This window comes from Geotrypetes seraphini, chromosome 14, assembly GCF_902459505.1.
Source record: "Geotrypetes seraphini chromosome 14, aGeoSer1.1, whole genome shotgun sequence".
NCBI classification, from domain to species: Eukaryota; Metazoa; Chordata; class Amphibia; order Gymnophiona; family Dermophiidae; genus Geotrypetes; species Geotrypetes seraphini.
In genome coordinates, this window is record NC_047097.1 from 25,376,168 (window position 1) to 25,391,824 (window position 15,657).

At 41.4% G+C, this 15,657-nt stretch overlaps 1 protein-coding gene across 1 annotated transcript in view; it reads left to right on the forward strand.

Annotated features, from left to right (window-relative positions):
• The window catches only part of ADAMTSL3 (ADAMTS like 3), a 366,454-nt gene that overhangs the window by 264,690 nt on the left and 86,107 nt on the right, over positions 1 to 15,657 (forward strand). The window contains exons 9-11 of the mRNA XM_033920055.1: positions 5,667 to 5,824; positions 10,629 to 10,740; positions 14,370 to 14,508. Of these exons, the coding sequence (XP_033775946.1) occupies positions 5,667 to 5,824; positions 10,629 to 10,740; positions 14,370 to 14,508 (409 nt within the window). The remainder of the gene's footprint in view (positions 1 to 5,666; positions 5,825 to 10,628; positions 10,741 to 14,369; positions 14,509 to 15,657) is intronic.

The following is a 15,657-nucleotide window of genomic DNA, read 5'->3' on the forward strand; positions in this document are numbered from 1 at the left end:
GCCCAAGAAATCCCATGCAGTTTTGGGATGCAAGTTAAAAACCAGGAGTGGCCAAAAAAAGGTCTCCAGCCTGGAACTGGGTAACGTAGCATCTCTGCTGTTCTACAGCCGATTCTAAACCTTGTTGGCTTTTTCTGAGAAAGGTTAGTTTGTTTTTAGATTTCTAGTTTAGAAAGGTCATCTAACTCGGAATATGGTCATCCAAGTCTGTACGTTGGCTATTTTTTCATTATTCTTTCTCTAATCCTGTCTGGCTTTCAAGATCATTCACGGCATCCTTCCGCCCCTAATCCCACTATCCTTTAACGCCTCAAGGCCTGCTACCACCAGATCCGCCCACAGACCTAAACTATCCTTCCCCTCTCTACACGGTATTCTCTACACAGGCAAACTGGGAAAATCCCTCCTCTCCAAAATCACAGGCCTTTGGAACGATCTCACTATCCCGCTGCGGAACCTGGGCTCCCTCCAATTATTCCGCAAACAATTGAAAACCTGGCTCTTTTCTAACATATAATCATTTTTTCTAACATAAAATCATTTCTTTTCCTGTTTATATTCCCTCTATTCATATACTCTTGTAAATCTTTCTCCTCTCTTCTTATATTTTTAAGCTTTGTAAACCGTGCCGAGCTCTACTTCCGTGGAGATGATGCGGTATATAAACTTAAGGCTTAGTTTAGTTTAGTTTAATCTTATTCCATGTTCAATTTTTATTATTCATTCTTATCAATCTTATCTCTGATTTATTATGGTTTATTTTCCATCACTCTCACAGCATCTTCACATTTTTTCACTATTACACATTTTTTGGTACATTCATACGTGAACATATTCTTACAGAAGATTATTTATAACCGAAACACAGGCCGTTTTGGGTCTGTACCACAACTCTTTACTGTGTGCTATATGGTTTGATTGTATATTTGTGAAGAATAACTTTTTTTTTTTTTTTTTTACATCAAGAACATCGTTTCACAGCCCTTGTTTTGGCTTTGGGCATTTCTCTTGTGTTTTAGATCAGGATCTGCTGACATACAGCCCCACCTGTTCCAAAGTACATAAGAAAATTTAAATTAAATCAGTAACTTAAAGAGTAGGCAAGGTTGGACAGACTGGATGGATCATTTGGGTCTTTATCTGCCGTCATCTACTATGTATGACTTGGTACATATAAAAAAATAATAAAGAAACAGACTAGCATAACTTCCTTTAACCCTTTCAGGACCAAGGGACATATTTGTCCCATAACTTTAAAATCCTATAAATTTTGATTGGGATAGTCTACAGTTCTAAATTTGATATGTACGGATTCCATATGATACTGCCTTTATGTAAACAAACTGGTTCCGACATTCATTCATTAGCGTCGTTGCCAGATTGACGAGAAGATTCACTTGCCACACTGTCCATAAGCCAGAAGTGTGATTTTTTTTTTTTTTAAATAATGATATTTCACAAAAAAAATCAATTGTTTGGCATCTGCAAGCCCTTTTTACCATAAAAATGTCTTCAAAACCACAAAAATTGGCCTACGATCCTTATGGTCCTGAAAGGGTTAAGATGACTCAGCTCATTCTTAGGGCTTGCTCTAGTGTGGGATCTTCCAGCTAGGCATGGCATTCTTTGCGAGTGTTGACACCTTTTATCAAATCAATGTAAGAATTAGCCAGAGTTGGTCCACAGGAGCTCTTGAGACCAAAGTTACCAAGTTTTCCAATTGCGGGAATGAGAGTTTTGGGCACCCTTCCAGTTTTTCACTGCTATCCCAGAGCAGTGTGGTGTCTCTTAGCTTTGATTTTACACTTTGAAATTGGTGTTGCAGGCCCTATTCGTAGGTTTACTAAAAATCCAGGACCTTCCTTCTACTTCTATCAGTCCACTTTGGAGTCACCAACAGCACACCCTTGTACCTGGTGAGATCCTAGGAGACGGCAAGTGGTCCCACACTAACTGTAAAAGTTCAAAGTAGTGTACGTTATATCCAGAACATCAGAAAAAGTCTTTCATATTCATTCTACAACTTAGGCACCTGCATATTAGACCAGGGGGGTTTTTTTTGGCCTAAAATACTGGTGCTTAACACAGTCCATGCCCAAACTCAAGCGCCTTGATGTAGCCTACAGGCTAAAAAAAATTTTTTAACTGTTTTTTAATCAGTTTTTAATGGCACTTTCAGTTGTCAGCGCCAATCCACCAATAAAGAAGACACAGCAATGTATGTTAAATGTTTTACGCTTCAGATTTTTCTGGTTTGGAATACATGCTTGTGAAGCTGAGTTCGTCTTTTGAAGTCTTACACGGAGCTAGCTATCAAAACTTTCCTTTCTGTGAAACTGGACACATCTTGATTTAGTTTCCCTACAAAAAACACTTGCCGTGCATTGCAGTTGCGTTCTAGAGGCATTGAAGTGAAAGCCTACAAAACACAGATGGAATAAACGTTATGCAATTAAAGGAGGACCATAAGCTCTTCCTCCCCAGTTATAATGTGAGGAGTGGATCTGGTGCATTAGTCTATAGACTGGAATTCGTTCAGCTGTCAGAAAATTTTGCTAACAGTTTTGAAATCAAAACAAGCCAGATACTCCTCTGCAAATAATCCATTTGCTGAAGAAACAGGAAAACAGAAGCTAATATTTGTACAAGTGGCCAGAGCTAGATAACAGTTCAGGAACTTAGGGAGACTACAGTAAAAGCAATCAAAAGTTTTGGCCTTGTTATTTTTCCCCTTTGTTCCCTGCTGGCGTTTGTTTTCAAACCGCTCCAACAGAGCACTCAGTGTCAGACGTTTTATGTGTGGAGATGCAATTTTTTGGTAATTGATGGAAGTGGAAGCTGTGTGGAAGCATGAATTTTATAGCACTTTCAGTGCTACTCATAAAAATGATATGAATTTCATGGGTTCTGTTTGTTCTGTGTAAAGCAGTTGATATTTATTTATTTGAAACTTGCCTAGTCATCACAGGGTCATTGCGAGGTACGATAAACATATGTAATAGAACAATACAATACCATTCAAACAATAAAATTAACAGTAAACAGACATATACTAAATAAATAGACCAATATATGCCAGAGTGCAGAAAACTATCAGGCTCGTAATAAAAAAAAAAAAATAGACGTCCGAAAAGCATCCTAAATCAACACTTGGGCCATCCTAATCACCAGAATGTCCAAGTGTTGATAATCAAAACCATCTTTCCGTAAGTCGAGCAAGGTGTTCCAGCCTCTGTGCGTCCAGAGCACAAGATGGGCATGGTGGAGGCGCGCTGTGGGTGAGCTTTGGGCTGTCTCAAGGGCAGGTTAGACATGGACATCTTGCAGCGATGATCAAACATTTTGCAAGACCTCCTGGATGGAACGTGGACGTTTGGAACTAGACCTGTTTTAGAAGGGTCTAAGTGCCATGAAAATGCACAAACTGACCCGATGACCAGTGCATGCATCAACGTAAGACACCCCCCACACACTCCCCGAGTGCTCAAATACCACCTTCCACCACACAAAACTGAGAACAATAGAGATACATGCCTATCTCTAAAATGGCAGCATCTGGTTTGGGGAAGCCTAGTAGAGCTGCACTCAGGTGTCTTAAGTAGCCTGGTGGGTGGGCTAATGAACCATAGAGAGGAGGACCCAGGTCCATAAGCCACTCTATCTATTTATGGTAGAACTTGTGAGCCCACCCAAACCCTACTATACTGCCATATAGGTGTCACCTGCAGCCATAAGTGCCATTGGGGCGGTACACAGGAGGTTATAGGAGGTTTTGGAGGGGCTGCTGAAAAGTCCTCAGCCGAACCAAGAAGAGGATGATGTGGAGCTACGAAACTTACAAGTTATTCCACACTTTTCGTTTCAATGAGGCAAATGGATCTAGTAAATGGGCACAAGTATAGGGAAACCAAGCCATTGTGACATCACCGATGAGGTTGGCTCTTAGGCATTGGTGGAATGAAGCATTATGACATCACAATAGGAGGGGCCACTGAAGGGTTCTCAGCCCAGCCAAGAAGAGGGTGATGTGGAGCCACGAAACATACAAGTTAGTCCACACTTTTCTTGACACTTTTCATTTCATATCATTGAAACAAAAAGTGTGGACAAACTTGTATGTTTCGTGGCTCCACATCATCCTCTTCTTGGCTGGGCTAAGAACTTTTCAGTGGCCCCCCTCGTATTCCTTATTTACTCGTTCCACTCCACTCGTGATTTTTATGGATTTGTATTCCTATGCCTTCTTAGCCCTGTCTTTTCCAAGCTGAAGAGCTTTTAACTTGTAGTGATGCATGTTTTGGTAATAGATTCCAAGGTGGAAAAATGCCAGTCACAGTGTGTGTTGGAGGGTGGGGGGTGGAAAATAGCATTTGACTTCTGCCACTGTCCAGAACACCAAGTACTTACTGTATGCTGCCAGCATCCTCAATATTCCCTATGGCAGGTTGTTCATTTCTGGATAGTTGGCAGTACATAGAAACATAGAGTATGACGGCAGAAAAGGGGCGGCAGCCCAACAAGTCTGCCCATTCAAGAACCCTCCCTTCCTTGAGAATCCATCTTTTAAGCATAACTCTATAGCAGTGATCTCAAACTTGCGGCCCGGGGGCCACATGCGGCCCACCAGGTACTATTTTGAGGCCCTCGGTATGTTTATCTTAATTACAAAAGTAAAATAAAACAGTTTCTTGATCATATCTCTTTAGCTATAAATGACAATATTATTATTAAGTCTTAGCCAAAAGGAAAGATTTATAAACTATAAAGAGTTTTACCTCATGCAAAATTGTCATTTCTTTAATAAGACATTAACTATTTTTTTTCTGCGGCCCTCCAAGTACCAACAAATCCAAAATGTGGCCCTGCAAAGGGTTTGAGTTTGAGACCACTGCTCTATAGCAACCCCATCTGTTTGTTCCATCGTCTCTTAAAGTCGAGCACGCTACTGGCCTCGACCACCTGGCGTGGAAGACTGTTCCATCGATCAATCACCCTTTTGGTGAAGAAGTATTTCCTGGTGTCACCATGAAATCTCCTCCCTTAAGTTTTAGCGGATGCCCTCTTGTCGCCGTGGGACCCTTAAGAAAAAAGATTTCTTCCTCCACTTATTGTGTCAGTGATAAGTTTTGAGGTCATAGATATCCAGCTATTAGTTGAAGGAGGGGCCTCTATGTTCCCAAAAGTTTGCACATGTCATTTCAACATCCATTCAGTTCATTTAAGTACTTTCATAAGATTGCACGGAAAATCAATTTGATTCGCATTAACCTATGAATTAACACATAAAAAGTCAATTTCCAAGCATTAAAATTCTAACGTGGCTTTTAAAACTTTTATTAACAAAAACATTTGCAATGGATTGAAAACCAAAAGGGCCTAAAATGAACTGATTTTGTTCCATACTCATCCCTATCAGGTTGGTCCATTAAAAGGTTTCACAAGCAGTTTTCTTCAGGACATGTAGCTCAACTTCCTCTCTCTCTATATATATACTTCGTAACTAATCAACACTCATTATAGATGCTGAAGCTGAGAATAATTGTTTGTAGTTCAGGCTACTTAATCATCCTTAATTTGTCTGTTTCTTTAGGCATTTTGTATACCTGCTTGATGCCTTGATGGAATTATTTACTGCTTTTTTTTTTTTTTTTTGGACCCATTAATAGTTTTCGAATCCAAAACGCTGCAGGGAGAGAAAGGAGAGCACAGCTTCAGTGCCCCTGGAGTCTTTGTTGTCGAAAACACAACTGTTGAATTTCAGAAGAGCACTGACCGAGAGATTTTAAAGATACCAGGCCCCCTGGGAGCAGATTTCATCATTAAGGTAAAGCATTTTTATATGCGAGATATATCAGAATGGTCAGCATGATTCCCGAAAGGTAAATGCAGGTGACAGATCGCTGATCCTTACCAACCTAATTCTGCGGAGAATGTGGCATAGTGGTTACAGCTACAGCCTCAGCGCCCTGAGGATGTGGGTTCAAATCCCACACGGCTCCATGTGACCCCAGACAAGTCACTAACCCTCTACTTCCTCAATACATTAGATGGATTGTGAATGATCCCACCAGGACAGGGAGGGAAAATGCTTGATGTACTTGCATGTAAAGTACGTCAAATGTGGTTATAAAACTACAAAAAGGTGGTATACAAGTCCCTTTCCCTAATATTAACATGAAACTGTAAGGGGGGGGAGTAAAAGTGGGCATGGCATGGGAAGGTCCCGCACAGGATTCTTTAAGCCCCTCCCCCTTTTACAAAAGCTTACCCCCCCTGTTTTACTAAGATGTGCTAAGCGTTTTAGCGCATGCTAAATCTACACGTGCATTAACCGCTAACACGTTGGCGTTTAGCGCTTGGTTAGCGCACCTTAGTAAAAGGAGCCCCTAGTGTGGTTTGTAGCGGCGGCCACAGCGGTAACGGCACTGACACTCGTAGAATTCCTATGAGCGTAGGAACTGTTGCCGCCACGGCTGGTGCAAAAAACCGTGCTACGCTTTTGTAAAAGGAGGGGTAAGTTACACGCTGAAGTGCGACATTTACGCCTGTCTTTTACATAGTATATGAGCTCCTATATGTTGGCATGCAAATGCCAACTTATGTTCTGTAACAGAATTGAACCCTGCATTTTAGTGCCCAAAATTGGGTGACCTTGTTAGAATCGCCCACCAATAGTTCTGGGTTGAACCAATCATTTAGTCTCAGTTGATTAAAACAAAAATTATCATTGGGATTTTCCAAGGCAGGCCTAAGGACCCCCACAGCTGTTTGGACTTTCAGCATATTCACAATAAATATGCCAGAGATGAATTTGCGTTCGTTCGAGAGCTAGTATACAGTATGGCAATTAATCTCACCAGCACTGGTTTGGGAAGCTCTAAATTAGGCCAATTGTTTTCAGAGTAAATTTCTGTCCTTTTTTTTTTTTTAATAAAATATTTATTCATTTTCATATCTTTCAACAAGTGTACAATATTCAATCAAATAATTCGTATAAATCACTTGACATTCTCAATTATTATTGCCAAAAGCACATTAAAGAACCCACCCTCCCCATCCCATCCATTAGGAATAAACTAATTAAAACATATAGCATACATCCCCATCCCCCCACTGAATATATTCTTATGTAATAAAAAGGTGTTTAAGGTACCTAATCATTAGAATATGCAATCAATGGCCCCCAAATTTTTTTGAAACTATCATAATTTCCTTGCTGTAAAGCAAGCATTCTTTCCATTTTACAAATATGGCAAACTGAATTGCACCAAAAGGTATAATTAAGTTTAGTATAATCCTTCCAATTTCCAGTAATATGTTGAATGGCAACCCCTGTCAGTATTAGCAAAAGTTTAGTATTGTGTGCTGAAATTTGACACTTTAATCTCATAGATGTTCCCAATAAAATAGTATCATAGGATAGGGCAACATGATTTTCTAACAGTGAATTAATTTGGGATCAAATTAACTTCCAAAAGGCATTGATAAAGGGACAGAAAAAAGTAAATGATCTAGAGTCCCAGCAACTAAATTACAATGCCAGCATCTATTAGACCTAGAGCTGTCCAACTTTTGTAAATGAACTGGGGTCCAAAAAGCTCTATGTAACAAAAAGAACCAAGTTTGTCTCATAGATGCTGATCTTGTACGTTTTAATCTCCAAGACCAAAGTTGTGGCCATTGAGAAGCAGAAATTTGGTGCTTGATCTCAATGCTCCAAATATCCCTAAGACCAGTTTAGTGCTTTTTATTCAAATATCCATACAACAATTTATACCACTGTGCGGCTTGGTGACCCAAGAAATCCGCCTGAAAGCATAGGAATTCCAAACTATACTGAGTATTAAAATTTTTCCATTCAGGGAACCCCTCCTGAATAGCCTGCTTCAATTTCAACCACTTAAAATTTTGTGATTTATTTAAACCATATTTATGTTGCAACTGTGAAAAACTAAGCAGTGAACCATTTGAAACAACATCACTTAAAGTCCGTATACCTGCAATAATCCATAAATTTCTGTCATAAATTAAGCCTCTTAGCTAAGCCAGCACTGAATATCGAGCTGGCACCCACATAAAAATTACTTATAAAAACTGTCCTGATACCCCTCCCAGCCTTTCCAATAGCCCACTCCTTCCTACCCACTCCCCTAGGCAATGATGCTCTAAATTCTCTCCCAAATGAGCTCTTTCTCACCCCCACCCCCCAAGGTCTAGGTAAGTTCCCTGGCGCCTATTTGTTTCTCTGGTCATCCAGTGAGGGTCTTGGGGGGGCAGGAGCACAGCCCCCTCACAGCACAACACAGAATACTAGTATGAGCTGCCATAAGAGGTCATGGCAGCCATTTTCAAATAGAGCTGCTAGAGACAGGAGTCAGGGGGCTGAAATTCTGCCCCCAACAACTCCCACTGGACTATCAGGACCACTTGAGGAGACCACTTCACATTTGGACCTACCTAGATATTACGGGGTGGGATATAGAGCATTGCAGCCTAGGGAAAGGGATTGGGGGGGGGAGGGTGGATCGGGAGGGTTTTTATGAGGAACAGTAGTTATACAAGTGCTGGCCCGATATTCAACCAGGACCCACATAACTCTCATATGCAGCTTCAGCTGAATATCATCTGGGTCCATATTAGCTCCAGCACTTGGTCCACCCACATGTTTCGAACTTACAGTCTAGGTTCAGTTGCTTGGAAGCCAAGTGGAAAGAGTTCTACACTGGAATACATCTCTGGAGCTATGTTAGTGGAGCCACATAACATTCCAACTCCATTGCTTGCAACATCGGAGTAAACAATTTGGTACTTTGCTCAGCTCCATAGCTTTGCAGAATTGTGGCTCTGACCCACACTTTCAAGGCTCAGACCTCTTTTCCTTGAAACATTACCCAGTCACTGCATTCTCCTTGCCTGTTTTCAATTAATACACAATCAAGCTATGGAGATTTGTTGCTGGAATATTTGGGTTTAAAAAAGGCCTGACTCCTGAACATAAGCTCCCCAAGATTAACACCCCTCCAGGGCTGTACCCCATATACAAACCCCATTGTTCCAGTAGTCCTTCCAAAACTCTTGCAGCATAGCCCCCTCCCCAGAATAAAGCCTCTACCTAGGGGTATCCCTAGTTGAGTACGGTGGGAGCCATCCGGTTCCCATCAACATCTGCCCCTGATGATCCTTAGCAGTTGTCTTGGAGTACTACAACTAAGGATCAGTCTCCCATCAGCTCTGATTTTCTCTCTAAGCTTTATCTTTGATGTGACATAATAATTCCTTTCCTTTTCCTATAAATTTGGAAGCCTGAATCTAGATGGGGTGGCCGTAGAAGGGCACTGCTTTTGCTCTTTTCTACTAGACAACTGGAGTTAGTCATAGAGGTGGTCGGAGGGTTGAGGGTGGTGGGAGGGTCAGGTTAGGGACAATGGGGAGTGGTTTTGCATGGGGAGAGGCTCGAAGGATGGGTCTTGGAATTGAGTTGTACTTTGAGGTAGAGGGACTTGAAGTGTCGTGTATACAAAAGACCTTGGAACAAAAGTTTTAGTGGTTTGATCTTAAATTCTTTTTCTTACCAGGCCTTTAGCAGATCGTAAAAACTTATCGGTTTGATAAATATGTAGTAATCTAGATAAGTGAATATATTCTTAATGTTATATTTTACATATAGTGTACTGTGTTTTGTGGTGTAAATTTGCTGTGTTTTTACAGTTCTTACCTCTTACTGTAAACTGCGGAATATAAATACATTTATTATTATTATTTGGCAGGGAGGGCTTGGAGAGTGGATCAAATCAAGAATTAACGAGATCATATGGTTGTACAATAGTTGAGGGGCCTGATTAGGGGAATTTTTCTTTCCATTGAGGGGCTTATGTTGAGCAGGGGTACTGTCGAAGGTGGGAGGGTTGAGTTGCGCCAACATGGTGACTTCTTTTGGCCCCACTTTATATGCATTGACAGAGAGTGCAGGTTCTGCACAATAAGTGTCTTTCTTGTGCAGTAGTGGGGCAGATGCTGGTCACACTCCTTGGGTTTCCTGCACATACTTTGGTAGTTAAGTTGAAAACCATTGTACACTTTAGTAAAAGGGGCCCCTTTGCTTCCCAATTTATAGCAAAAGTGCTTATCCTGATCCAATAAGATTTGTTCCATCATATCCTGTTCAACGTTATTAATGTATTGTAAGTGTGGTTATTTTTAATGGGCTTGCACATTACACTAGGCTCAATGATGTCATTTGATACAATAAATGCTAGGAGTGAACTATTTAAGCCTGGACCAAGACTAGTGAATGCTCAATCTATACATTTTGCAAGTTTTCATTTAGATGTTATTTTTATTATGATTATTAATTTACTATGATTTATAATAATAATAGAATTTATTAAAATAATAATAATCGGTTGCCATTTCTGCAAATAAAGGTCTAACATGAATGATAGTCATAACACTTCAGATCCGTGGCAGATTAATGATTGAAATACTTTTATCTTTTCCTTCTGTGATCTTTTAACTCTCGTGACCATTCAGGGTATACCTTGCATGTTTCTTTGCTGCCTTGTGTTAAGCCTCTCTGTTGTGTCTGGACGACTGGCTTCTCAAATTTCTTGTCATATAAATGTCTTCAGACCAGGTATACAGCCCCAAAGGACAGTGTGGTGCAATTCATTTTCTACCAACCAATCAGTCATCAGTGGAGACAGACTGATTTCTTCCCTTGTACTGTGACCTGTGGAGGAGGTGAGCATTTCTATGAGAGTTACCTGGGCAAATACGTAAGCTCTACAAGAAATGTTTAAGTTACATTTTCAAGGGTTTTTTAATGGCTAGTGGTTCGGAAGCAGTGGTAAGAACTGCACGGATGAAGCTGGAGGGAGCACTAAAGAAATGGAAGGCTAAGAAAATACGCTGTAAAATCACTATTGTTCCCTAATGTTTATTTATTTTCACACCTAGATGTCACGGAAAGTAAAAAGTTGGGAACAAATCAACTTGTGTGAAACGCTTGTTAGTTCCTTAAGAAACTGACTCCTCTAATTCTATGAAATTGAGATGCCCAACATTCAGTGACTGGCGCTCAAAAATTGAGAATGAAATCTTGGGCGCTAAGCACTATTCTATGAAGGGAGCTGCAGGATGGGCGCACTTTATGGAATACCACTTAAGAGCAGATCCCCGCCCCTAAAGCTGAGAGCCGGAATTTATGCCAGCTGAAACCTGGCGTAAATACTGGCACAGAATGCGTAGCATTTCAGTGCATAAATGGCGTTTGCCTATAAAAAAACCAGAGAACAAGTGGGGAGTAGGATAGAACATGTCGACCTTGAGACAAACAATCTTTTATTTTTATAAATTCAAAAATAAATGCGGAAACTCATTCATAAAGACACATGTATAAAGAGTTCTATGGACGTAATGTCCTTATATTGAAAGGATCCAGCTGATGACCCGACCCGGTCCTTGTTGCAGCCCCCAGATGGAGGGGGGGTGTCTATTGGTCCACTAAGTTTCACTCCAGTGCTGGAAATACAAGCTTTAAAACAATATTTAAAATGACTGTAAGCATATGCGATGTTCGTAGAAAAGCCCCAAGAAGGAACTCAATCAACAGTAGTCTCCCACCAAGTCTATAAAACACACACAGCTTTTTGGAACGCCCATGCCTACTTTTTGGAACCTTCCAACTTTTTGGAATGCCCCCCTGGCCACACCTCCTTTTCAGTTACATGCTAGAGAATTTAGGCGTGGGATTTTATAAAATAGCATTCAGGAAGATGCATGTGTGAATCCAAATGAGTGCCAATTAAGTGCTATTGATAAGGTCTGTCCATAGAACTCTTGATATCTCGTTCATTTAGATACATGCGCATTTTGGATCCGTGTCTAAATGTAGGCACCAATCTTTCAGGGCCTTATGTAGAATCTAGTGGATTCTACATAAGTTAAGCTCCTAATTTATGGAATAAGGTCAGTTGTGCACACAATTAATAATTGGCTATTAATTGGAGTTAACAGACAATTATTGGCAGGCCAGATTAAAGAGTAGGCCAAGTAGACATGTGCCTTAGGGCTGAAGAGTTCAAGCGGGTCCAGCTCCACCTACCTTCTTCATTATTCAGTGCAGCTCAACTCAAGTCTTCAAAAGGCCACCGGCAGCGGTTTCTACACTGTCCGAGCTGACCCCAAAACCTTTCCTATGATTCAGTTCTTTTTTGGATGTCCACAGAAATTCTTCTTTTTCGGTTATGGCTCCCACTTTCTGGAACTCCCTCCCTTTATATCTCTATTCAGAAACCTCTTTTCCAACGTTCAAAGCTCAATTAAAAGCCTCCTATTTTTCACAGGCCTTTAATACATAGCATATTTCCTTTTTATATTGATTAAGTACATTATTGAAATGATCACTTTTATCCTACTTACCTTACCCTTTAAATATTGTAACTCTACCCTTTTGCCTTGCCCCTTACATTTCCTGTACTGTTCGTAATTTGTTTCCTGTAGTTTTTAGTTTTTGAGTGTTTTACCCCCTTACCTCAGTTTCTTTTGTAAACCGCTTAGATTTAAACCTTGGTTTTATATTGGCGGTATATCAAGTACATTGAACTTGATACTGTGATTTTGCATCAGAGGGAAGGCTTCCGGATCAGCCGTGGGTAGCATGTAGGAACCACTGCCCGTGGCCTTTTGAATACTGTGAGTTCAGCTGCACTGAGTAATGAAGAAGGAAGGAAGAGGTGCTACTTGAAAGTCTAGAGCCAGGCCCAGAGGTACACTCTCGCAGGAGGGGGGTATGGGGGGATAAGGATCATGGAGGGGCGGGGCTAGGGTACTCAGTGTACTTGGGTACCTATGGCTCACCGAATAATTAATCCTGCCCTGATTATTGACTGTGTGTACAATTTTTGTCATGCACCACTTTTAGAAGGTGTGACCCTTGGAGGGCATGGGTGGGTCATGGATATGCCTATGAGATACTTAACTGTAATCCATTATCAACGAATCTATCGCAAGGGAGGTCTCCAATACAGAGCAGAATTGAAAACAGGATGGTTGGATAGGCTGGAGTGAGCTTGGACGGCAACTTCAGCATTTGGAACCTAGGACAATACCAGGTGGACTTTAGTCTATGGCCCAGAAATATCAAAGAAGAGACAAGTTAATTTAGTCATGTATTTTTAATGGGTATAACTAATGAGCAGACTGGATGGACCGTTTAGGTCAGGGGTGTCCAATGTCGGTCCTCGAGGGCCGCAATCCAGTCGGGTTTTCAGGATTTCCTCAATGAATATGCATGAGATCTATGTGCATGCACTGCTTTCAATGCATATTCATTGGGGAAATCCTGAAAACCCGACTGGATTGCGGCCCTCGAGGACCGACATTGGACACCCCTGGTTTAGGTCTTTATCTGCCGTCATTTACTATGTTAACTATGTTAATAGAAGACGGTATGGAGAAGAAACTGGAGAACTCTTACAGCCTAGATTTACACTGAATGCCAACTCATACCACAGCCCTCCATCATAAGAGGATTGTGCATTTTCATGCAAGTTACTAATTTGATAATTATAACTTGTCCTAGTTGCCTAGATTCCCACTTTCCCTATAAAGACTTTAAATATAATATCATTCGGTGGGGGGGGGGAGACGGAGGAGTTAAGATGTGTTATCTTATTATTAACCCATTAGGTCTCATTTAGAGGTCTGCACGGAACAGGGATTGTGGGAATCCTGCGGGGGTCCCGCGGAAATCCCACCCTAACCTACGAGACTCCCATGGGGACCCCCCTCTGGCCCACGGGAGTCCCACGGGGCCCCCCTCTAGCCAACGGGACACCCACAGGGATGGAAGGCTTTGGAAGCATATAATATAATGGACACGTCAGCATTAGTAAAAGAGGGGGTTTTTAAGTTAATTACCTGAATAGAAAACCAAAAAAAGGGTTCCACCAAAGAGATTCCATAAGGAAAACAGCAGCGCAAATACAAAAGAAACTGTGGAATTGATGATCCTGCCAGAAGTAATTGCTGCTTTTTATGGGGACGGGCGGGGAAGGAGGTAATTCCTTGCGGGGATGGAGAGGATCCTGACAGGGACGGGTGGGGATGGACAGGATTCTGGCGGGGATGGGTGGGATTTCTGTCCCCGTGCAACTCTCTAGTCTCATTGCCTAAAATAGCACATCTTAAGGGCGGATCATGTTTAGAACTTCATCTCTTAGTTCCTTCAGAAAGAGCAAGTGATGGGGGAATACAGAGAGCATGAGGCATTGGAAGGAGTGCCTGAACTGTAGCTAAAATACCTCGGCTTTCGAACAGGTGATGGGACTTCTCATGTGTTGCGCTCTTTCCTCTCTCTGTGTTGCCAGGATACCAGCTGAACGCTGCAGAATGCCTAGATATTCGGCTGAACCGTGTGGTACCCGATCAGTACTGTCACTACTATCCTGAAAACAAGAAACCAAAGCCAAAACTGAAAGAGTGTAACATGGAACCCTGTCCTTCTAGGTTGGTATAGAAAGCACAAATTTAGTTTTACTCCTAGGAAGGTTAGCATGGAGTGAAAAATTTGCTTGTACTGGAGATTTTTTGTTGATGGAAAATTTCGTTGTATCCTGTAAACCAGTGGACTCAAACTTGCGGCCCGCCAGGTACTATTTTGGGGCCTTCGGTATGTTTATCATAATCACAAAAGTAAAATAAAACAGTTTCTTGATCATATATCTCTTTAGCTATAAATGACAATATTATTATTACGACTTAGCCAAAAGGAAAGATTTATAAACTATAATGAGTTTTACCCCATGCAAAATTGTCATTCCTTTAATAAGACATTAACTATTTTTTTTATGAGGCCCTCCAAGTTCCTACAAATCCAAAATGTGGCCCTGCAAAGGGTTTGAGTTTGAGACCACTGGTCTAAACCATTTATCGCACAATAGTAAAACGATGATTTATAGAAATGTTCTGAGGAAAAGCTTTTACTTCGTTTAGGGGTTTTTGTGGGGGTTTTTTTTTGCATTTATTTTATTAATTTTGGCATGCACTAAATCATTTCAGTGTACTTTAAGGGACATAACAACTATCTTGCATTAAGGGAAGAACAGTACAATAAATGGGCAAAAAAAAACCCTGCAATATTCTACCGTAATGTGTGTTAGTTTACTGCAATGATGAAATGCAAAGCTTGCAGATGCATTCAAAACACCTCATGATTATGCAAATCTAATAATGCAGCTTATGTTAGGCTTTGCAAGCTGCATTATTGATGGAAAAATAGCACCGGCTTTGAGCTGGCGTTATTTTTTTTCCCCCTGGGAGCACTGGACCACTGACACATGAACTAATGCTCTTGGGTGCCATCTTAAGATCCTCCCCCCTAGCAACCCCCCCCCCCATTCAAAGCCACCCTGAAAAACAAATTCCCCATACCCAGTAGTGTAGTAAGGAGGGGTGGAGAGTCTGCCCGAGGCGCCATTGGTCGGGGTGCTGGCACCCCGCCTTCTTTCTGTCCCCGCCTCATTCCCACTCCTCCCCTCGCCACGCGTGCTCCCCCTTCCCTTGCCCCATACTCCTAGTTGTTCCCCAGCGCAAGCAATAACTTCAATGTGCTCTTTGATGACCACATCGTTTCTCCCGCTGACATCAATTCCGGGT